At 43.9% G+C, this 22,563-nt stretch overlaps 1 protein-coding gene across 1 annotated transcript in view; it reads right to left on the bottom strand.

Moving 5' to 3' along the window:
• Nucleotides 1-22,563, bottom strand: part of LOC123478461 (uncharacterized) — a 41,015-nt gene that overhangs the window by 5,753 nt on the left and 12,699 nt on the right. Inside the window, exons 4-13 of the mRNA XM_071222137.1 lie at nt 12,974-13,073; nt 10,029-10,138; nt 9,472-9,594; nt 8,723-8,833; nt 7,890-8,000; nt 5,852-6,045; nt 5,138-5,245; nt 4,333-4,523; nt 3,940-4,184; nt 2,291-2,401 (exon numbers count right to left, since the gene is read on the bottom strand). Of these exons, the coding sequence (XP_071078238.1) occupies nt 2,291-2,401; nt 3,940-4,184; nt 4,333-4,523; nt 5,138-5,245; nt 5,852-6,045; nt 7,890-8,000; nt 8,723-8,833; nt 9,472-9,594; nt 10,029-10,138; nt 12,974-13,073 (1,404 nt within the window). The remainder of the gene's footprint in view (nt 1-2,290; nt 2,402-3,939; nt 4,185-4,332; nt 4,524-5,137; nt 5,246-5,851; nt 6,046-7,889; nt 8,001-8,722; nt 8,834-9,471; nt 9,595-10,028; nt 10,139-12,973; nt 13,074-22,563) is intronic.

Genomic DNA, 22,563 nt, shown 5'->3' with positions numbered 1-22,563 from the left:
ATACCACAAGAGTCCTAGAGGAAAAGATAGGGAGGAATATCTCAGATATTCCAAGCAGCAATTTTTAACTGATATGTCCCATAGAGCAAGGGACATAAAGGAAAGAAAAACGAATGGGACTTCTTCAAAATAAAAATTTCTGCATGGCTAAAGAAAACATTGGCAAAATGAAAAGGGAAGCAATTGTATGGGAAAATGTATTAGCCAATGATATCTTCAACAAGGGTTTGATCTCCAAAGTATATAAAGAACTCACATGACTCCACACCAGGGAGACAATCCAATCATAAAATGGGCAAAGGACCTGAACAGACAGTTCCCTGACAAAGACATACAGAGGGCCCAGACACATATGAAAGGATGCTCAGCATCACTAACCATCAGACAGATGCAAACTGAAACCAAATGAGATAGCACTTTACACTGGTCAGAATGCCCATCATAAACAAATCAGCAAAAAATAAATGCTGGTGGGGTTGTGGGGAAAAGAGAACCTTAGTGCACTGTTGGTGGGTTGAAAACTTGTGCAGCCTCTGGGGAAATCAGTAGAAATTTTGTCAAGTAACTAAGAAAAGAATTGCCTTTTAACCCAGAAAACCACCGCTGGGATTATACCCTAAGAATCCTGAAATACTAATTCAAAAGATTCTATGCACCCTTGTGTTCAAAGCAGGACGATTTACAATAGCCAAGTGGTGGAAGCAGCCTAGGTGCCCATCAGTAAATAAGGGGATGGATAAATTGTGGTCCAATTACACAATGGAATACTGTGCAACAGGAAGAAAGAAGGAGCTCCTACCCTTCACAACAACATAGATGGAACTGGAGAGCATTATACTAAGTGAAGTAAACCAGGCAATGAAAGACAAATACCATGTGATCTCACCTATAAGTGGACCTAATTAACAAAGCAAACAAGCAAGGAAAATATCACCAGAGACATTGATATTAAGATCAAAGTAGCAGTAAGCAAAGGGGAGAGGAGAGGGAAATTACATGGGAAAGAAGAAAAATGGTCATTAATGAACGTGTATGAAGGACACATGGACTAAGACAATGGGGGATGGGATTAAGATGGAAGGTGGGGGAGGGTAGGGTGGGGAAAAACGGTGGGAAATGGAGAAAACTGTATTCGAACATCAATAAAAATTAATAAAACATAAAAAGAAGAAAAACTATCAAAAAGATAAAAAAATACAAATATGCTTGGGTCTACTATGAAAAAAACCATTATTCCCAATAATACTATTACCAAAAGTACTTTCTATTTATCCTCACTTGTAGCTGCAGGGAGAATTTGAGGTCCACATTCCTGTGTACATGGCACTGTGGGACAGTGTAGGCAAAGCCATTGGAGATCCCTGGGGGAGACCATGGATCGAGTCTGGTCATGGGCACTAGAATGTAAACTCCATGTCACAGGTGTGGAGAACCTTTGCAGATAGCTCTAAGCTCAGTGTAACATGTGCTGGTGTCAGTGGCCTGATGCACCTGACCCTTGTCTAGCCACATAGAGTACTTAAACCCATTGACAAGCTCCTGCAGGATGTCTTCATTGAATCTCTAGAAACACTAACTCAGTACCAGGTCAGTGGGCATCAGGAACACTCCAAACCACCTCTGGTTCATCCTTATGGCAGCCCTAGCAAATGGACACACTTACAGGGACACAGGGAGGATGTTCTGGCATCCCTGCTGAGGTAGAAGCAGAATAGAATAATCTCAAGGTCCAAAGTCAGTGAATGGCTGAACACTGGAAATTACCTCTTTGAAGAGATAATATAGACATGAATAAGGTGCCATCTCCTACCTGACTACATTACAATGGTTTGCCCTGGTTTGTGAAATGAAAACTTGCAAAGAAATAATCCAACATTTTAGTTTCTCTTCATGTCTATGCACAATGTCCCCCACCCCCATTCCGTTGTGGTGATCTGTAAGACTTGGAGGTCTGCAAGGAGACTGGAGCTGACTAATGTACCAGAAACTTGGGGTGGTAGGAGAAACAACAAAACAGAAAACTGTAAATGTTCACATGTTCTGCTGTGAAGGGTAACATATTTTTTTCTCTAATATTCTTTCAAATGTGTGAGGAGTGTCTTTTTCGCATCCAGCCTAGCTGATGGGAGAAGTGGAAGTCCAGGTCCCTATGAGTATGGGATTGTGGGACACTATATACAAATCCCTAGGAGGCACTGATGTGGCCATCCCCATATTGGACCTCATATGTTTGGCCTCTCAGGTTTTCTTGAGTTCCTGGGTGTGAAAAATGCCCCAGTGCAGCTCTCACCTTAGAGCAGCACAGGGCTATTGTGTTGGCCTGGTGAACCTGCACTCTCTTCAGGTAAAAGTTGGAGTGGGACTCATGGACCACTTGGTGGATGATGTTACCATTGGACCTCTGCAAACATAGAGCTGGGTACTGAGCCAGAAGGCAGCAGGAACTCTCCACACGAGCATTTGTCCCATGAAAGGTCAGACCTAGCAAACTGGTACATAGTCTATCAGGACACAGTGACGATGTACCTGGTCAACCTGCTAAAATGCAGCAGAACAGCATCATGTCAAGGTCTAACAATATTCAAAGGCTGAATCACTCAGGAAATTTACCATCATTATAGGAGAATGTGGAGATGAATAAGGCCACAGCTGATGACCCTGCTGGCTTGAAATGGTTTGCATGCTCTCCTAGATACCAAGATACAGAGTAATATATTAAATATGTTAATCCATCCCATGTTTGTTTGTTTATTCATAAAATGACCCATCTATGTGTGGTGATGTGTGGAGTTGCAGAGGTTCAAGGCCAGAAAAGTTGACTACTCAGCAGGATACATGTTACAGGTAGTTAAAATATAGAAACGATCAAAGTGAAAAAAGGTAGAATTTTTTTCTCTACAATTCTAACCTATGTGAGGCTTGGATTTCTACCTATCTGAAAACTTAGTTAGTAGGATTGGACGGCATGGTTTCCCTGGCCTGGCACACTTGTGCCTTGTAGCGGCTAATGACATAAGTGAACCCATCAGCTAACTCTGCCATGAAGTCCTCACTGGACTTCTGCCAAGAGGGAGCCCAGTACCAGCCTAGGTCTCACTGGTGGCCTGTCTGGGTGTTGGCACTGCGGTGATTCCCACCACAAGTTCTGCTCCCAACATCAGGCATTCCTTAAGCAACTAATTATGGTTAAGTGGATTCAGTGATATGGGTCTTTCACCAATATGACCATTGTCCTTAGAAGGGGAGGGTAGGACACATGGAAGCACAGAAGGGATTCCCTGTGACACAGCATTAGTAGATAGCCAAGTATATAGAGCAAGGGAAGAACCTCTCAAAAGGAACCATCCCTGCTGACACCCTCAAGTCTAACTAATACTTTCTGGAATTGTTAAAAATTAAGTGTCTGCGCTAAACACGACCCAGGGGGGTCCTTTGTTATGGCAGGTCCACAAACTTTTACATCGCTCCACAATTATGTGATCCCGGCAGCACTGCTGACGTGGAACCCGACATGAATGACACCATAGGCCCAGCAGTGAGAGCCTGCATTGCTCAGGTGAACAGCCTGCATTACTGGAGAAAGTCTACAAGGACAGTGCCCCTCGCTGTTCTGCAGAACGCCTGGGGCAGCTGGCAGTAAAAAGGAGAAACAAAAACAAACACATAAAAATGGTAAAGAAAAATATAAATATGCTTGTTGTCTACTGTGAAATTAAACAACATAGGTCTCCTAATATTCTTATTAATACAGTACTTTCTTTCTACAACACTTGAAGCTGAAGGGAGAAGGGGAGGTCCGAGAACTTTTTACTTGGGACTGTGAGACACTGTAGGGAAAAGAACTGAAGGTCCCTGGAGGCCCAGACTGAGACTGTTCTGGGGCCCTGGCATATAATCTCAGGGTCACAGGTATGGAGACCCATCGGGGCTAGCTCTCACCTCAGAGCAGAACCCTCTGGACTCATTGGCATCATGAATCTTCCACTTGTCCAGGGAGGTAGAGTAATTGCACTCATTAAACAGCTTCTTGGGGATGTGCTCGTTGCAAAGACGCCTGCATCCTGGCTCCTGGTGCTGCTTCATGCCAGGTCTAGCCAGGGCGAGGCCTCTAGCTGAAAAAGGCACTAGCCCTTCAGCAGGTCCTTCCGGTAACTGGGCAGTGGGTCTGAGCTCAGCTGGTAGACCTGGAGCATCAGAAAGAAACAGATTTAAACACATAGTTGCCTTCCACTTGCCTTTCCAGAGACAGGAATGTTGCCGATGCCTTTTAGGGAACTCCTGCCTATGAAAAACCCCTTCCCAGATCACCTTCCCACATTGTAGTTCCCTCACCTTCTGGTGTTACATTCTGGGGCCCTGGATACTCCAGATCCACAGAAAGACGATGGGCCTGACACAGTTGCTGTAAAGTAGGGACGTTGACCTGCACCAAGGTCTGCTTCCAATGCAACAAGGACAAATGTAAGGGCTCGCCAAACCCTTGCATCTGGTCTGGCCAGGTTCCCACTGTAGAAGCCATGGCCCTGTGGAGAAACAGTTGGGGATCAGAGTCAGAGTCTGGAATCCTCCTTCAACACACCATCCCCGGGCAATCCTGCCAGGGAGGGGCCTTTGTGCATGCCCATGCCCAACCAGGGGACAGCCCAATGCCACCCCTGACCGCTGTGTGACTCTCCTGGGCAGAGCAGGCCTGGCAAAGCAGTAAGTTTAGCAGGGACACCCTGTGAGTCTCTTCTTTCCAATACATTTCTTCTCAAGGTCTATACACTGCCTACCCCAACCCTTCATGCACCTGCTCATCTACACTGAGGTTTCAGGTAAATGGCTGAGCAGGCTCTGACCACATGTCTTGTTTGGAGCTTGGGGATGGTGGTGAGGAGACTTGACCTTGGGAAGGGGCAGGCTGAGGGGCAGTGGAGTGTGGTGTGTTTGGTCCCTGGGGCAGATGGTAGCCCCTCCTCCTTCTGGTTGTATGAGGCCAGGGGCCCCATCCACAGATCACTCTGTTCTGTTCCCTGGCATAGATGGCGCCAGAGCTCAGGCCTCCATTGGGAATCAGATCTCTAAGAGCTTGTTGGTGCCAGACCCTCTCCCCCACAGCCAGTGTGCTCTCAACAAAGGAGCAAACACCATCTACCTTTTTATTTGATTCCTGGATGAGTGTCCATTGTCATTATTAGCAGGTAGGCCTTCAGGTGTCCTGACGACCTTGTTTGTACCAGAACTAATGGGTAAAAGACAGGATCTGAAAAAGATATCTATTGTGACTGACTGGTTCATTGAGTAGACCTGAAGCCCTGGGAATGTATCTGCTTCATTCACTGAGTTATGCCAAGTGTCTCTAGTAGAGTGTACATGCAGTAGGTGCTTCATACACATTGTCAAATAAATGAAGTCAAACCAGAACCATCCCAGATATCTGAGTGGGCCTGAGGACCCCTGCTATCTCCAGAGATTCCTAATGAGGCAATGCCAAAGACAAGAGGACAGATCAGGCAAGTGATTTCTCCAACACCTTCAACTGATTATTTTCCCCTTGCTTTTCCAAGCTCAGAAATGCCACAGACCACGATGGGTAGGCAAGATTTTTTCTGTGGTGGACAGAAAAAAAATTTTTTTCATGAACAGCACAGCACATCTAGAAGCCCTGTCTGCAGGGCTACATGCCAGCTAACACCTGCCTGGACTGTGCCCACAGTAGTACCTGCACGAAAATTATTAGCTTTGCCCTCTGTCATCCCACAATTCAAAGGAACTGACTCTGGCACAGGGAGATGGGATGACATTTATATGGCACACTGCTTGCTGTGAGCAGAATCACAGCTGTGCTGAAAAGGGGGCACGTGCTCACCGAGTCAGCAGATCATCCATGAGCGTTGGGGCTCGGGAGAAGGATGGGTGCCTGGTCCCGAAGGTGGAGAGGTGGGAGATGTTTCCACCCAGAATAGCTGGAGTCATGAACTCCACCAACTTCTTCAATGTCCCTCCTCGGAGGGCGCGCATTCTGCACGCTTCCTCTAATTTCAAGCTGAACTCAGCTACACCCTGTGTAGGACCAGGATAGACACATAGTCAGTGGCATCACCGTGAATCATGAGCAGTACTGAGGTCTGGAGTTTATCCAAAACTGTCAGCCCATCAGGGCCTTGTGGAAGAGAAGGGTCAGGACTGCCCATGCTAAATAGGGTTTTATCAGGAGGTTTTAAAAGTACCATAATTTTGGGTGTAAGGGGGTATCGATTTAATTATTCCGTTCTAGGCATTTTTTTTTAACATGAGGAGAAACAGACTTTCCATAGTCATAGTCTTATGAAGAGCTTAACACCCACAACACATTAAACAGCACCGCCATCATAGGGGTGAAATCACACAGGCTTGGGAATGTCAAATGGTGGCTCAAGGTCATGCAGGTTACAAGTGAGAAGTGCCCAAAGCTAGGGATGCATGGCATTGCCTCTTAGCAACCTGAGCCTTACCTGCTCCTGACATGGATGGAAATGGTTGGGGAACACTGTCCCTCCCTATTAGGGAAGTATGTACAAGATGGATAGCCACAGCCATGAGAACCAGTGACTTCCAAAATGACACTTATTTCTCATTCCTTTACACTAAAAGTAATTTTGAGATGCAGAAACAGCACAGGGTCAAATGCCTGGTGACACATGACTGGAGAAAGCTGGTCACCAGGCAGGAGTCTGGACACATGACTCAGGTAGATCCAAATGTTATGGATGGAGACAAGCTGACAGGTGAGTCAAAGGATGCTGGGGAAGAATGAAAAAGAAGGAACACTGGGATTGCCTTGGGCACGTTATAATCAGATTGGTAAATTTTTCTTTTTCTTTTTTTATTGTTGTTCAGTTACAGTGGTCCGTATTTTCCCCACATTGCTCTCACTGTGAATGGATGAGAAACGCTGGCTGGGTGCAAGGTAAGAGCCACCATCAAAAAAGTTCTATTGGCACTGGAATGCTACAGATTTTCCTTTTGGAATCTGGCTGCGGCTGCTGAAATTTGTTTCTTTGTGTCCTTTCCGCTGAGGAGAGTACAGGTCAACATTGTGGTCTCAAGTGTGTCATCCAAATTCCAATGACTTCAGAAACCCTCGCATTTCAAAATGTGCCTTTAGAAGTATGTCCTAAAGGAGGGTACTGGGGTCAAGTGAACTCAGTGATGTGACACTTAACCCAATATGAGCAGTGACCTTAGAAGAGGACGGGAGGACACAAGGAGGCACAGAAGGGATTGCGTGTGACACAGAGATAGGGACAGCCATGTACGAACATGAGATAAACCAGTCAAAAGGAACTAGCCGTGCCCACAACCCCACTTCTAACTCTTAGTCTCTGGAATCGTGAAAAATTAAGTGTCTGCTCTCTACATGACCCAGTGGGTCCTGTGCTGTGGCATCCTCAGCAATATACACAGTTTCCTGGGACACACTTAAGTGATCTGGCAGGACTGCTGACACTGCACCTGAGGTGAATGACACCATGTCCACCAGCACTGAGGGCTGCGTGGTGTGGCAAACTCGCTCTGTTATTGGACATGGTCTTCAATGACTGTTGAACTTACTGCTATGCAGGAATGTGGGTCAGGTAATTTAAAAAAAAATCAAAAAAGAATAAGAAACATACAAATATGCTTGTGGACTACTAGGACAAAAGAATGTGTTCTAAGTATACCTATTACAACAAGTATTTCCTTTCTACTCTCGTAGCTGGAGGGAGAAAATGAGGTCCAGATTCCTGTGTATATGGCACTGTGCATCAGTGTAGGGAATGCCAGTGGAGGTCCCTGGGGGGGTCCCCAAATGGAGTCTGCTCCTGGGCACCTGAATGTAATCTCGGGGTCATGCGGATTTTAGACCCTCCTGGGCTAGCTCTCACCTTAGAGCAAAACGTGCTGGTGTCGGCGGACTGAAGCACCTTCCCCTTGACTAGCGAGGTGGAGTAGGTAAACCCAGTCACAAGCTCTTCCACGATGTCTTCATTGAAAATCTGCAAAGACAAACCCCATACCCAGCCAGTAAGCACCAGGAACCCTCCAACCAACCTGTGTTCTGCCCTGTGGCAGCCCTGGCAAACTGGCACAGTCGATTGTGACCCAGGGATGATGTTACTGGCAACCCTGCTGTAGTAGAAGCAGAACTGATTCAGGTCAAAGTCCAAAATTGTGAATGGCTTACACCGTGCAAACTACCTCCTTTAGGAGATAGTATGGATGTGAGTAAGGTCACATTTCTTAAAAAGGCCAGATTACAATGGTTGCCCTGGTCTGTGAACTGAAAAGTTGCAGAGAAATACTCCTATATTTGACTTTCTCTTAATTTTGTGTACAACACCCCCTAGTCCAGCGTGATGATGAGCAAGATTTGGAGGTCTGCAAGGACTGTGGAGCTGACTATTCCACCAGAATCTTGGGGCTCATAGGAAAATCAACAAAAACAGCAAAATGCTAATGTTCATGAGCTCTGCTGTGAAGTATAACTCAATTTTTCTCAAATTTCTCACAAATATGTGAGGAATGTCTTTTTCCTGTCTTACATAGCTGGTGGGGGGAGTGGAGGTCCAGGTTCCTATGTGCATGGGACAGTGGGACACTTCAGAAATAGTACTGGTAGAGCCATGAGGAAGCCATCCCCATATTTGAGCCTAGATGCTTGGCCCTCTCAGGTCACCTCGAGTTCCTGGGTGTGGAGAATCCCTGGGCCAGCTCTCACCTGGCACATTTGCTGGATGGTTGCATCAGTGTAGTGCACCTGCGCCTTGACTTTGTAGATCTTATAGTCGGTCTCATGCACCAGCAGCTCAATGATATCATCGCTGGAGCTCTGCAAAGACAGAGCCGGGTACTGAGCCAGGAGTCCTCAGTAACCTTCCACACAGTCTGCAACCCTGTGTAATGCAGACCTAGCAAACTAGCACACAGTCCCTCAGGATGCATGAGGCTGTTCCTGGTCTCCCTGCTGAAATCACAGCAGAATGGCATCATGTCAAGCTCTCAAAACAGAATCACTGAGGAAAATTACCTTCTTTATAGGGTAACATGGAGATGCTTAAGGCCACAGCTGCTGACCTGGCTTAAAATGGTTTGTGTGTTCTGTGAGTTGCCAAGTTCCAGACAAATGTATCAAATATGTAAAATCCTCCCATGCTGGTTTCTTTGTTGTTTTACAAACACCGCCCTCTATGAGAGTGTAGACTTGAAGGTGTTCAAGGACGGCAGAGCTGACTACTCTACAAGATACATGTTCCAGGTATTTAAACAATCGTAACAAGTAAAATGGAACAGCAAGATTTTTTTTTTCTCTAAAGTTCTAAAACATATGAAGAATGGATTTCCACCCTCCCAGAAACCTGGTAGTAGGATTGCAGTTACAGATTAATATGGAAGTGGACAAGTGAAAACCTCGAAGCCCCAGATTTGAGCCCCATCATCTCAGGGCCCTGGGTGTGGGCCAGCTCTCACCTCAGACTGGCCATGGACAGTGTTTCTGGCCTGGTGCACTGGTCCGCTGTACAGGTTCAAGGTATAATGGAACCCATCAGCCAACTCTATGATGTTGTGTTGGGACTTCTGCGAAGACCGAGCCTAGTAAAGGGTCAGGTGATGTCACAAGCCTGTCTGGGCATTGCCACCAGGGCATATTCCCACCACAATTTCTCCTCCCCACATCTGGCAGGCACAGAGAGGCACCTGAAAGCACCTCCAATCACGGAAGAAATAAAATGACACCTTGAGGAACCAGACAGTAGAAGAGCTTGGTCCACAGCACTCACCTTCCCATCCTGCCTGCCATGACCTTGGGAATGACCATGACACTCCCTTCAGTTTTCTAGTACCTAACAAGCCTCTTGTACTTAGAATGAGCACACTTTTTCCCGATTCCCTCACCACCTCACACACACACACACACACACACACACACATATGCAGGAAGAGGGGTACATGGTGTGATGCAGCCCAAGTGGGATCCCGGTGGGGGCCTGGCCTGGATGGACCAGCCCTTCACTGCCCACAGTTACCTGAGGGTGTATATTGCCAGGTGGTGGGAGCTGTTGATGACGACGGCTCTTGCGCCAGCGTCTAAAGCAAGAGAAACCTCTCTCACTCTGGGCTTTCTTTGGCCTGGAGCCTCGAAAAAGCGGGAAACAACACAGAGACATCCTAGTCTCCTGACTGTGTGCAGTCAACTGACCTGGATAGGCAGTTGTAACTAGAATGTGGGTGCCTAGTTACCAGAGTTCTAGTTTCGCTTGGGAGTGTGTCATAAGGAAAGTGATGTCACCCCTTCAAGATTCTATGACCTGAGCCCCTTCCTCCAATCAGAGCCTCAAAATGTCCTCTGTGGGCTGTTGAGTTCTCACCCTCCACTCCCATGTCATCTACATATCTGTGAACTGATCCCGAACACAGTCCTCTCCACAGCTCCCTGGGAACACATCAGGTCCATGGCTTGGGGGAGAAAGCTGAGTTCAGACCTCCTTTTTCTTAAGAGTTTTGTGTCCTGAGGATGCCTTTGTGCTTTCAGGGCCTCCCCAGTCTCCCAAGCTGTACAATGAAGATGATGGTAAAAACCATGTCCTAAGGGCATCCTAAGGTGAAAATGAGATAATGTCTCTTAATGCCCTTGGTCTGACATCCCATGAATCTGATGCTGAAAAATAGAGGTAAAAGAGTTACAAGAAAGGCCCTGGCTGGTGTAGCTCAGTGGATTGAGTGTGCGCCTGCAAACCAAAGGGTGGCTTATTCAATTCCAAGTCTCAGTCAAATGCCTCAGTTGTGGGCCAGGTCCCCAGGAGGGGATGCGTGAGAGGCAACCACACATTGATGTTTCTCTCCCTTCTTTCTCCTCGTCATCCCCCCTCTACAAAAACAGATCAATAAAATCTTTTCAAAAGACTTACAAGGACAAGTGGGGCAGAGCGTGGAACACCAATCTGAACAGGCCTAAGGACCATACTGTAGCTTAGCAACACAGTGCCCAACTCAGCCTCATTTTCAGGTATGCACCTTAAGGGTCTGAAATTACAGAAAGTTCAGTTATTGTCCTCCACCTTGTAAAAACCCAGTCGTCTTTATGAAACTTACAAACAAACCGTCTCATGTTGTTCCTTGTGTTACAAACCTTCAAAGTGGCTTCTAGTGAAATATCTGTTCAAACTTCTGCCCATTAAAAATCAGGTTCTGTTCCCTTTTGCTGTGAGTTGGAGTCTCATATTGTTTTAATGCTTAGAGGAAAGGCACATTGTGTTTGGTTTTCTCCTTGGTGCTGAAAATATCTTTCTTTCTTTGTCTCTCTCTCTCTTTTTTTAGTTGGAGCTTACAAGACACAATGAGTTTTCAAATGTGACCTTAGAATGTGAAATTCAGAAAGCAAGTCATTCTATTTGGAAGAACCTGTAATTTTTAAAGACTTGACCAGTTCTTGACAATTGAAGCAGCAGAGGGCAGGATGGTGCAAGGGAAACATCAGAGGCCCATCAGCCAAAAGCCTAGGCCTGGTCCCATTCCCCCTGGAAAGCTTTTCACCTCTGCTGGGTGTCTGTTAACTCACCTGCAAAGTCAGGAGCTGGGCTGGAGAGAATTTCATATACCTAGCATATTTTTTCTTTCATTCAATAAAATTAGTATATACCTATTATCTGCCAGACGGTGTGTTAGGTGCTGGAAAAGAATAGTAAACAGAATAAAGCAAGGTCCCTGGCAATTTGGAGTTTATATTCTTGTAGGGGTGATAGACAATTCATAATTTCAGAAGTGACATTGTTTTTCAGACAATGCTAAGTGCTAGAAGGAAGAAAACATTGGCCTTGTTTTTTCTTATTTTTTAGATTTATTTGTTTATTTCTTTCTTTTAGAGTAAGGGGAAGGGATGGAGAAAGAGAGGGAGAGAAACATAAATGTGTAGTTGCCTCTCATGTGGCCCCCACTAGGGTCCTGGCCCACAACCCAGGCATATGCCCTGACTGAGAATCAAACCAGTGACCCTTTGGTTGGCAGACTGTGCTCAATCCCTTGAGCTACACCAGCCAGGGCTGGCCTTGTTTTTGTTCTCTCCTTTTCTAGTCCTGATGCCTTCCAGGACTTTGCACACACTGAGTCCATTTTCCCTGAATATGCACAAGCCCCTCCCACCCAGCTTTGAGGTCTCAGCTCTGATGTCAGTAAAAGGCCTTCTGAGGACACCTTGGCTAGCTAATGTTGGCTCGTCCTGCCCCAGTCACTGTATGCCACACTGTTTTATTTCATTTGGAGCACTTAGGTCTGTCTGAAACAATATTCTTCTTTCTCAATACATCATTTAGAAGAATGTGATTGCCAAAACCCGGTTTTTCTGTTTATATGCTGGTAGGCGAATGACTTCATTTCTGCGTTGTCCAAAGTGTCCCGTGGTCTATAGAATGAAGATAATACTTCTAGGCTATCTTTTAGAAGTGTTCTGAAGATTATTTTAATAAGTATTAGGGACTGAACATACCTGTATTTATGTATTTATTTATTCATATATTTATATATTTTACATTGTGTTAGAAAAAATCACGCATATGGATCAGAAATTTCTCTTTCAATACAGGAATTTAGACAATGCTCTTAAATTCTCTAAATATCAGTTTTAAAGGAGCTAATAATCTCCTGCCTGCATGTTTTTTCCCAATTCTGTGACAATATAAATGAAGGCTGCTAACAAAGTATCAATATAGAAGGTCAGTATGCCTACTGGAGTGTCATTGAATTAGCATTAGTAGTTTAGTGAATATTTGGAACATTCCAGCAAACTGCTTCAGTGTGCTCTTACCTAAGGCATAACTTGTGACTGGAGAAAATAGCAACATCACCAGACTACTAAGTCAGACTCTCAATGGTGTGTCACAACAAACAATAAGGCAAGTGCAGTGCAAACAGAAAACATTCCAGTCTGTACTTCAGCCCCATCAAGCAAAGAAACCACACAGACACCAAACTGTACCACTCCCTCCAGCCTCCTCCAGGGCAGTCCCACCACACTGCAACACTGAGGGCACCAGAGCCGTGCACAGCTGCCGGCAGTAGGCAGCATCACTGATGAGCTGGCCAATGGAAAAATAGCAGGAGACAGAGGTCAGAGCTAAAGGGAACTTGGTCTCAGGTATATGAACATTGGCCCAGAGAAGTGATTTTTAGAGAATAAATGTACAAGAAATAAGAAGAGTCAGGAATAAAATCCAGTCTAAGAGAGGGGGAAAATGAAATTTAAGATGAAAAAAGAAAGGGCAATAGGAAGGGAAAATGGAGTACAAGAGGGGAACAGTAAAATTTGAGATTTGAAATATAAAAATAGTGAACGTCTAGGAATAAAATTGAAGAAATGCAACTGAAGCAGGGTGCAGCCAAGAGGAGGGCCCCAAGAAGGGATTTGTAATGGGGTCCAGAGCTCAAGGTGTCCAGGAAATATTAGAAAAATGTATGTAGGATGTCCTCACCCCCACAAGCCTGAGCCAGGGGGGATGGGACACATGGAACAGGGCCATTCAGAGCTGTTTTGGGTAGCAAGAGCTTTGCAGCTAACCCCTGTCACGGTCATTTAACATATGTATAACCTTTAACTGGTTTCATAGATATGTTAAATAGCTGTGGCCCTGCTTTGAGCCAGGGAGATGGGAGTGACTTCCACCCAAGATGGGTCTGGGAAGCAACTCCCCCTGGTTACAGGGCCTGCGTGAGAGCTTGGAGATGATTGGCTCCATGCTATGGGGCCACACCTGCCCAGACTTACTATGGCAGCCCAGTAAAGCTGGAAGAATATGGGGATGCTGGCAGGTGTAGCTGACTGTAGGAGGAGTCGGAAATGGGGCTGCAAAGGAAGACGGGTGCTGTGATTTAAACCTAGGCCTGGCAGCCATAGGAGGGAGAACCACGAGATTCTTAAGTAAGTAGACAGATAGAGGTCCACGCGGTTCTGATGAAGGGAAAGAGAGGACCACAAGGTTTTGTAGGAGAAGGGAGAGGATCAGGCAGCTTTGGTGAAGTGAAGAGAGGACAATGCGGTTCTGAAGGGAAAGGAAGAGGACCACGAGGTTTTGGAGTGCTTCTTTTTACCACACGGCTTAGGCAGCAGGAGATACTTTGCCGGGAAGAAAAGGGGAGGAAGGACTCTTGCTGGTGGGCCATGAGAAGGTGCCGCATGGCTTTGGATTAACTGGAGATTGCAGCAGCCACACAGCTGATGGTGCCGGGAGCCTGAATCATGGACTTCTACTTCTTTTCCTGAGACACAGTATCCCAGACTGGGCACAGGGAGAGGGAAGGACTGTGCATCTGTGGGTATTCTAGAGGACTTTAGTATCTTACTGAAGTCATTAAGCCATTACTCTAAGTCTGTGTAACTTTTAAACAAATAATTTCTTTCCTTTTCACCAGTCTCTGACATTGAGAGACGTCTTTCCTCTGGCGGCGGGCATCGCGAACCTAGCAGGTGTGTGTGTGGGGGGGGGGGAACTTCCAGAGACAGAAAGGGGGGATCCTTTCTGTAATAATTTATCGTGAACCACCCCCTGCCTTGCTCTGTAACACAACCACCACCATATCAACAATCAATGAAGAAAGATTAATGAAGGTGGAGAGAGATTAATGATATTATAATCAATGAAAAAAAATATGGTATGAGTCTTGTCATGAACAATGGTTTTGAGGGGCTGGAGGGAGGAGAAATAGTATGAGTGTGGAATAGAAACATGTCACAGAAAGGGAAAAAGTAAAATTTACAACAAAAATAAGAATTGGGAGGAAGAAGGTAGAGTAGAATAAGAGAAGGGAAGGGTAAAATATGAGCTCTGAAATAAACTAAAGTAAAAACATAGTGACTAATTGGAACAAACTTGAAGAAAAATTAAGAAGCTATGAAGGAGAAAAAATAATGCAAATAACAAACAAGACCATGGTGGAATTTGTCTCAGCAGAGTCAATTGTTTCCACTGTCTTCTCTTTCTGGATCCACCCCTGGTAACGTCAGATGGTTTCCTAGTCTAGCCCCAGGCAGCCTGTTTGAGAATACAAGGGATTCACAGTCTGTGGCTGCCTCTTTAAGGCTTGGCTGGTTCCCACTTTTCTGCTGTGCCAGCTGTCATTAGCCTGTGGGGAACAATTCCAAGCATGGGAAATGTGGCTCAGCCCCCACTCGGAAAAGCCAGTGGGGAGTGAGGTTGGCAGGCAGGACCCACGTCCATGAATAGGTTCTCCAGTGGGAAATCAGGCCTGCATTGTACCTTGACTGCTAGGAGACTTGCTCTTGCTAAAACTCCCTCACCCTGAACTGAGGCATCAAGTGTTTACTGCAAATCTTTAAAGTAACTTCCTAAAATTTATGCTAAACCTGCCAAAGATGGAGTGTAACCAGTTCAACCACTTTTTCCTTTGCATTTGCAAATATCCTTTATCTTTGTAGTAATTAGCAACTTCCTCTCCTTTGTTATCTGTAAAAGGTAACCACCTAAAGCGGACCTGTGCATAGTAAATGAGGACCATCCTCCAGGTAATGAACCCAGGAAAGAAATAAAAGCCTGTCAGGCAGGGGTCAGCTCGCTCTCACTCAGAGTGGCCATGCAATCCCTTTTTCTCCACAGGACTTCTATAGTCCCTTGTGAATTTGCTCATTGCAGCTACAACACACGGACCCCTCTAGCCAGAGTCTGCATCACTTCTTAGTCCTTTCACATTTTTTTACCCATCTCCCCAAACCTCATCTCATATGACAACCATAAATTTGTTTTCTGTATTATGAGATTGCTTCTGTTTTGTATATTTACTTACTTATTTATTTACTAGATTTCATATAAAGTAAAATTAAATGGTACTTGTCTTTCTCCACATGACTTATTTCATTTAGCATAATCACTTATAGTACCACCCATGTTGCAAATGGTTAATTCTTTTTCATGGCTAAGTCATATTCCATTGTATGTATACACAACTTTTTCCTTATCTGTTCATCTATCAATGGACACTTAGGTGCTTGCCTCCATATCTTGGCCATTGTAAATAATGCTGCAAAAATAACAGGAAATGCTTTACATGTTACAGCTTCACCACTTTTGTTTGAGAAAAGATTAGGGTACTTCCACTAGAACACATGATAGGACATTTTTTTGCATAGGATATGAGTATAAAATGACACATACCAAGAATCTGTCATGTAGTGACTATAGAGAAATCAAACACCTATAAGTAGGATTTAAAAAATTAACACTACCTTTCTAAAAGAAGAAAATTCATGTTATTTTACATAATTTACAGATATACATATTAAATGCCATAATAAGAAAGCGAATAAGTATGAAATATAAGGGGAGAAATAGGAAAGATGGGAACTGAGAGCTGAATTCAGTACATACATTACATACCATGTTTACTAGAGATTCGGCTCTGTGTTTCCTAGAAGCCAGAGCCAAGAGGAAAAGACAAAATTCCTATAAAAATTATTTGCCTAAACAAAAACAATAGTTGTCTCCTAGGTTTTAATCATAATAATAATTGCAACCACTTATTTGCTTTTTTATTTTATTGAGTTTAGAGAGAGAGGGAATGAAAGAGAGAGAGAGAGAGATTGATTTGTTGTTCTACCCATTCTTGCATTCATTGGTTGGTTCTTCTTTGTGCCCTTACTGGGGTCCAAACCTGCAGCTTTGGCACATCAGCATGATGCTCCAACCAAAGGAGCTGCCCAACCAGGGCTAATGGCAACCATTTATGGTGCACACTTGATGTGCCAGACTATGCTAAGTGTGTTAAGAATAAATCTTAAGGTTACCACCATTTCACTGGTGATAAAATAGAGATTAGATGCCTTTTGTAAGGTTGCAAGTAAACAAATTATTGGACTTAGTCTCTCTGGTTCCAAATCTATCATCTTTCTTCATTGTATACTCATGACTTGAGTAAGCCGTGCTGGGAAAACAATGGGGAGATTGATACTACTTGCTCACCTTGGCCTTCACTGCCTTTACTGCATCCTTGAGGTTTTCACATTGCCCCTTGCCTTGTGCTGTTACCCCACATATATTAGGTTTTGTTTCCACAGTTCTTTGATGTTGTTCTTTGATGGCTTCTGTCTAACACTCCAGATATCTTCTGAATTGCTTCTTTCTGCAATTACATTTCCATACTGATCAAAGTTTAATTAGTTTGGGATTTTTTATTTCTGTGATTTTCTTCCTCTTTCATCTATTTTTTTCTGGTAATTTCTGTTTCTTGTTTGTCTCCCAAGATATTTAAAGCAATTTTCAACCCTAATTTTCCCTCATTGTCACTGAGGCTTGTTGCTTTACATGTTATTGAAAGTAAGCAAAAATTGAACATTTTGTTCTTCATGTTTCACAAAATCTGACTTCCTCTCATTTACTCTAATTTACTCTTCAAAGAACAATACGTAGAAAGATGATAAGATTACTACCAACTTGGCAAGTCTTTTTTTTCCATTTTAAATGTTAAATATTTTTATTTTAATCATTTTGAATGAAAATAATTCCAAACTGCACACACATACAAAAAGATTCATAAGGAAGAGTTTAAGTCTTACAAAGTTTTCACTTGATTTTGGCAAGTTGTTTTTACAAAATGTAAAGAAAATATTTATGTATTTTGTTATTAAAATGTAGCATTTCCTAAGCAAATATTTACAGTTTGTAAAGTAGAACTGAATCTGGGCAATGGTTTTCCAGTTGTTAATTTTGATTTTTTTGAGGGGGTGGAGGGATAATATTTACACTTGCCATTATCCATCAGTCTGCCCTAATAAAATAATAAATATATGCTAATAGAGATTCACCAAGAGCCAGGGGTAATTGGGTTGGCCATGTGTGAAAAGTATATAATAATAATTACTTAAAACAATATCTGTAAGATTAGCCAGTGTTCAATAACAGTAAGTTGGAGAGTGTATTAGATTCTTATTGCTGCATAAATAATTATTCCAAACTTGCTTGCTCGAAACAGCAAACATTTGTTATCTCATTATTCTTGGGTCAGGTCTGGGCATGCCTTAGCTGTATTCCTCAGCCTCAAGTTCTCCAACGGAGTGGCGATCAAAGTGTGGGCCAGGACTGCAGTGTCACCTGAAGACTTGACTGGTTGGGGGGAGGATCTTCTTTCAAGCTCAGTCCCATGATTGCTGACAGGATTCTCCATGGCTGTTGAACTGAGGGCCTCATTTCCTGGAAGGTTGTTGCCAGAGGATAATCTCAGTTCCTCATCATATGGGATTGTCTACAGAGCATCTCTCTGTATGGCAGCTGCCTTCCCTCAGAGGGAGCAAAAGAGGAAGAAAACCCTGCAGATGGAATTCATTCTTAAAACCTAATCTTAGACATAATATTTCAGTACTTGTGTTACCAGACAGGGGACCTGGCCCTCAGTGGGTCTGCCTAGGGCCAGCAGGTAGTATGTGGGTTCTTGACTTCATGTAGGAAAGATTTCACAACACAAGCCCAGGTGACTAAAAGGGTATGTTTATTCAAGCTGGGGACAAAGAAACAAGGAAGAACTCAGTATATAGAAGAAGCAACATGAGAGCCCAGGCTGGCTGCTTTAACTAACTGAAAAGCCAGAGAAAGCGGGGCCTTGGGGGCAGGTTCAGGGGATTACCTGGGATGAGATGCCACTGCCCATTGCACTCCTGGTGGCAAGCCTTGAAGAGACCCCTAGAGTAGAGAAGATATGTGCTTGTGGAGGCAGAAGAGAGGGAAAAAGAGCAAGAAGTGAATGGAGCAGGTGGCTCCCCAGAGGGAGAGTGTGTTGGGTCGTTTGACTTGGGGCTTTTGTCTCTCTCTTACAGGTGGGAATTTTAGGGGAGATCTCAGGGGATGGTTTTAAAAGAATATCCATCAGTTTTCTAGGTGTTCTCTTTCAGGGTCGTGGTCTCCACTGATGGGTCAGTACCAGTGTAAATGAACAAAAACAATGGAGGTTCAGCTGCCTGTCGCCACAAAAGCCAAACTCGTGAGGCACATGCTAGTGCAACAGGAAAGAGGTTTTATTCAGGTGTTGTGTGATCTGGGATAGTGGCAGGCTCTCAACTCAAAGCCTGTCTCCTTAGCAAGACAAAGCCAAACACCAGTGTGTCCAGAGTTCCTGCTCCAATTTATAGTACAGTGCTTGGGAGACCACAAGCAGTTGTTAATCAGTCATAGTCCACCAACCAGATAGCTTAGCTTGTTCCTGTCTGGTGTTCATTTCAAGCTCCCTCCTGGAACCTGCATGTGGATCTTGCACTGCCACGGTCCATGTGGCTGCTAGGGCTGCAAGTTTGTGTTCTCTCAGGGGAGCACTTGAACGTATTGACCAGTGCATTACCATGTGGGCAAGCACGAGTGAGAGGTTCCCTTCTAGAGGCCATGGGACACCACAGCCTTAGCAGGTGAGTGCACTGTGTGAGTTCATGTATTGAGCAAGAGGGAGTCAGAAACCAGGCAGCCTCTTTGTTTCCTTGGGATTGGATTAGTTTGGGTGTGGGATGGACCAGGCACTTTCTCAAAATGACCTATCAACTACAATTTCATGGGCTTCCCGCAGGTCCACCTCCCAACCAATCCTCTTTTCACCCTATGCTCCACCCACAGGCCTCTTTGGTCCAGCAACACCCGCCCCCCCCCCCCCACCTCCGTGCCATTTTGACTTCTGTGATGCATCTACTTGCCTTCCCTTGGTCCTGCCACCAATGTGGTATGGGGGAAAAGGGCATTTTTTCTATCCAATTATCTTGCTAGCTTTTCATGGGATCAGGCCAAGTTCATTGATATTTCCAGCTTTCCATGCACTCATTCTAAGAACTTCCCCTTGCCGCCATCTTGGCCAATGGGGGAGAGCATACGTTGCTTCTCCTGACTGTTCTACAATAATGCCAGAGCAGGAAGTCATTTATCATCACAGCTGGACCTAGCATTGCCCACTTGGTTTTGCAGCTTTTCTGGTCCTGGAGCTGAAATATAACTGAGGCCTGGATCTATCTCTGGGGAGGTGACTTCTTATATCTGGCTGTAAATTGATTAGCCATTTCTTTCATCTGTTTGTCTCAGTTTCCTTATTATACTTGTCCTGTCTTACTGGCCTGTCTCACCTCTGTCTAATTTTTTTCATTGGAAGTTAATCAGTAAACCCAGCTAACATAAAAGGCAAAGGGATAATGCAAACCAGGGAATGAACATTAGGATGGAATTGTTGGGAGCCATTTTAGAGCCTGCCTACTGCAGAAAATGAAACAAATATTAAAAGAATGCTATATAGCATCACTTCCCTGGGGCCACCTGTGAAGAAAAAGCTGCAGAAACATCCAGTTCAGAAGTTAAAATTATGGTCTGTCTTTTCCCAAAGCTTCTTACGTGTAGACGAGATCAGGTAAGTGTTCAGTACTGAAAGAAGTCAAGAATCCTCATCTCAGAAATAATTACTCCTCTCTCTGCATAACAATTGCCACTAAAACTAAAAGCTTCAGACTGTTGAGTCCCACAAAAGTAGCCTCTGCATCTACTACCAGGACCAGCACTGTGAAGAAAACCATGAATGAAAAGACCACTGACTGTTGAGTCAGAAATTTGTTAAAATCCCAGCTCTGTTGTTACTATTGGTAGATGTGCTGTTATGAAAGTCACTGAAGTTCTTTGAGCTTTAGTTTCATTTCTTTCAAAATGGAAATGGTATTATCAGATGCTACTAACTATTGATCAAGCAGCTATTGAGAACTATGATAGTCACGTACTGGTTGGAGTGGATGAAAAAGGGGCCATGTACTAACCCTGACAAGCTCAGGGGAGGCCTGCCTGGTGAGCCCCTTACAAACTAGTCAGGTATCTTCCTAGTCAAAAGCCAAACTCTACCTTAATTGAACCTGTCTATGTCTTTTTGCATCTGTAATAACATACCTTAGGAATGTCAGTGTAATTTCCCTTTTCCAAATCCTTCAAGGCACAATCACTGCACCAGAGCAGACCACAGATGCCCTCATTGTTATCCTTATCATGTTAATTGTTAACCATTAACTATCCTGTAACCACCAAGGTAAAAGAAGTCTGCGTTTATCCATTTTACTTTTTTGCAGTCTCAGAGATTCCCTACCCCCTTTGCTTCCTCCTGCCTCCCTAATCTATCACCAATGGATTTCATGTAGCTCTCCTGTCTTCTTTGATTCTGAATATAAAATTAGTGGTAGAACTACCATTTCCTGGAACATTCTCTCAATCCATTTGAGATTTTGTTTCCCAACAATTTTTGTCAGTTTGGCTCAAATAAACTCATAACAAATCCTCTACAGGCTTGGGCACCCCTTCTGTTGGCAACACAACATTTCTATTGTGTTGCTAGAGTGAAAACTAAAGTGGAAGGAAAAGGGTCACATATTTGCCTGACAAGCTCAGGGGAGGCTTCTGAGGGAGCCTCACAGACCAAGAGACCTAAAGTAACCACAAAGGATGGTGTAAAATGAAAACTTATTAACTAAAAGAGTCCTGTCCTAGGCCATTATTTTCCCCTAAAAAATGTCAGTCCTTACCTTAACTAAGCCTGCCTATTTTCCTTTTGCATTTATGATAACATACCTGTAGAAAGTCAAGGTAACTTCCCTTTTCCCCACACCCCTTGGCCCCTTGGGTACAAGCGGAGACCACAAATCTCCTCATTGCTATTGTTATCAGCTTAATTGTTGACTGTAAACTATCCCTCACCCACCAATGTCAAAGAAGTTTGTGTCTATCATTTTACTTTTTATCCAATTCCAGAGGTTCCCTCATCCTTTGCTTTCTCCCTCCCCCCTAATCTATGGGCAATGGATTTCTTGTAACCACCTTATGTCTTCTCCTTTAACCGTCATGCATAAAAGAAGGTGCGAAACTGCTACCCTCCGCAGCATTTCTAATCCCTTGATAACTGCTTCCCAGCAGTTTGGCTCAAATAAACACAACCAAAAATTCTCTACAGGTTCAAATATTTCACACTAAGGATGTACAATCTTTGCCTTTAGAACACATAATTCCTCCTAGTTACTTAGAATTTTTGTTTTGTATTCTTTCAAACAACTTTTCAGACCTATATGGGGATTTTAATTGTTTCACTAGTATGCATATCTCAAAAATAAAATAGAAATGAAATAATTTGGTTTCATTCTTAGGGCTTCTTGAAATTTTTTGTTCAACTCTATTGAATTATTTTTCAACACAGAATTGTCAATGCCCATATTTTGTTAGGGCTTTTATTTTTAATAATGTACTTTAACTCAATATATCAAAAATACTTTCATTTCGAATTTTAATCTATATAAAACATTTTTGTTTCCTTTAAAATTTATTTTTTTAATTTTTATGAACTTATTGGGCTGACATTGGTTAATGAAATTACATAGGGCCCTGTTTGAACCACCCTGCCTGGTTTCAGAAGCTGTAACCCACCCCCCCGCCCCCCATGGCTAAGGCTGAGTAAAGAGACCTTGGGACCATAAGCCACTAAGGAGACAAAGCTTATCTTCCCTGCAGGGGTGCTGCCTCTGCCCCCTTTACCTCACTCTGGTTCTCTGGTTGGCCCTGGGCAGGTGACTGGTTA

This window comes from Desmodus rotundus, chromosome 8 (assembly GCF_022682495.2).
Source record: "Desmodus rotundus isolate HL8 chromosome 8, HLdesRot8A.1, whole genome shotgun sequence".
NCBI lineage: Eukaryota > Metazoa > Chordata > Mammalia > Chiroptera > Phyllostomidae > Desmodus > Desmodus rotundus.
This window is presented reverse-complemented; position numbering and strand designations above follow the sequence as displayed.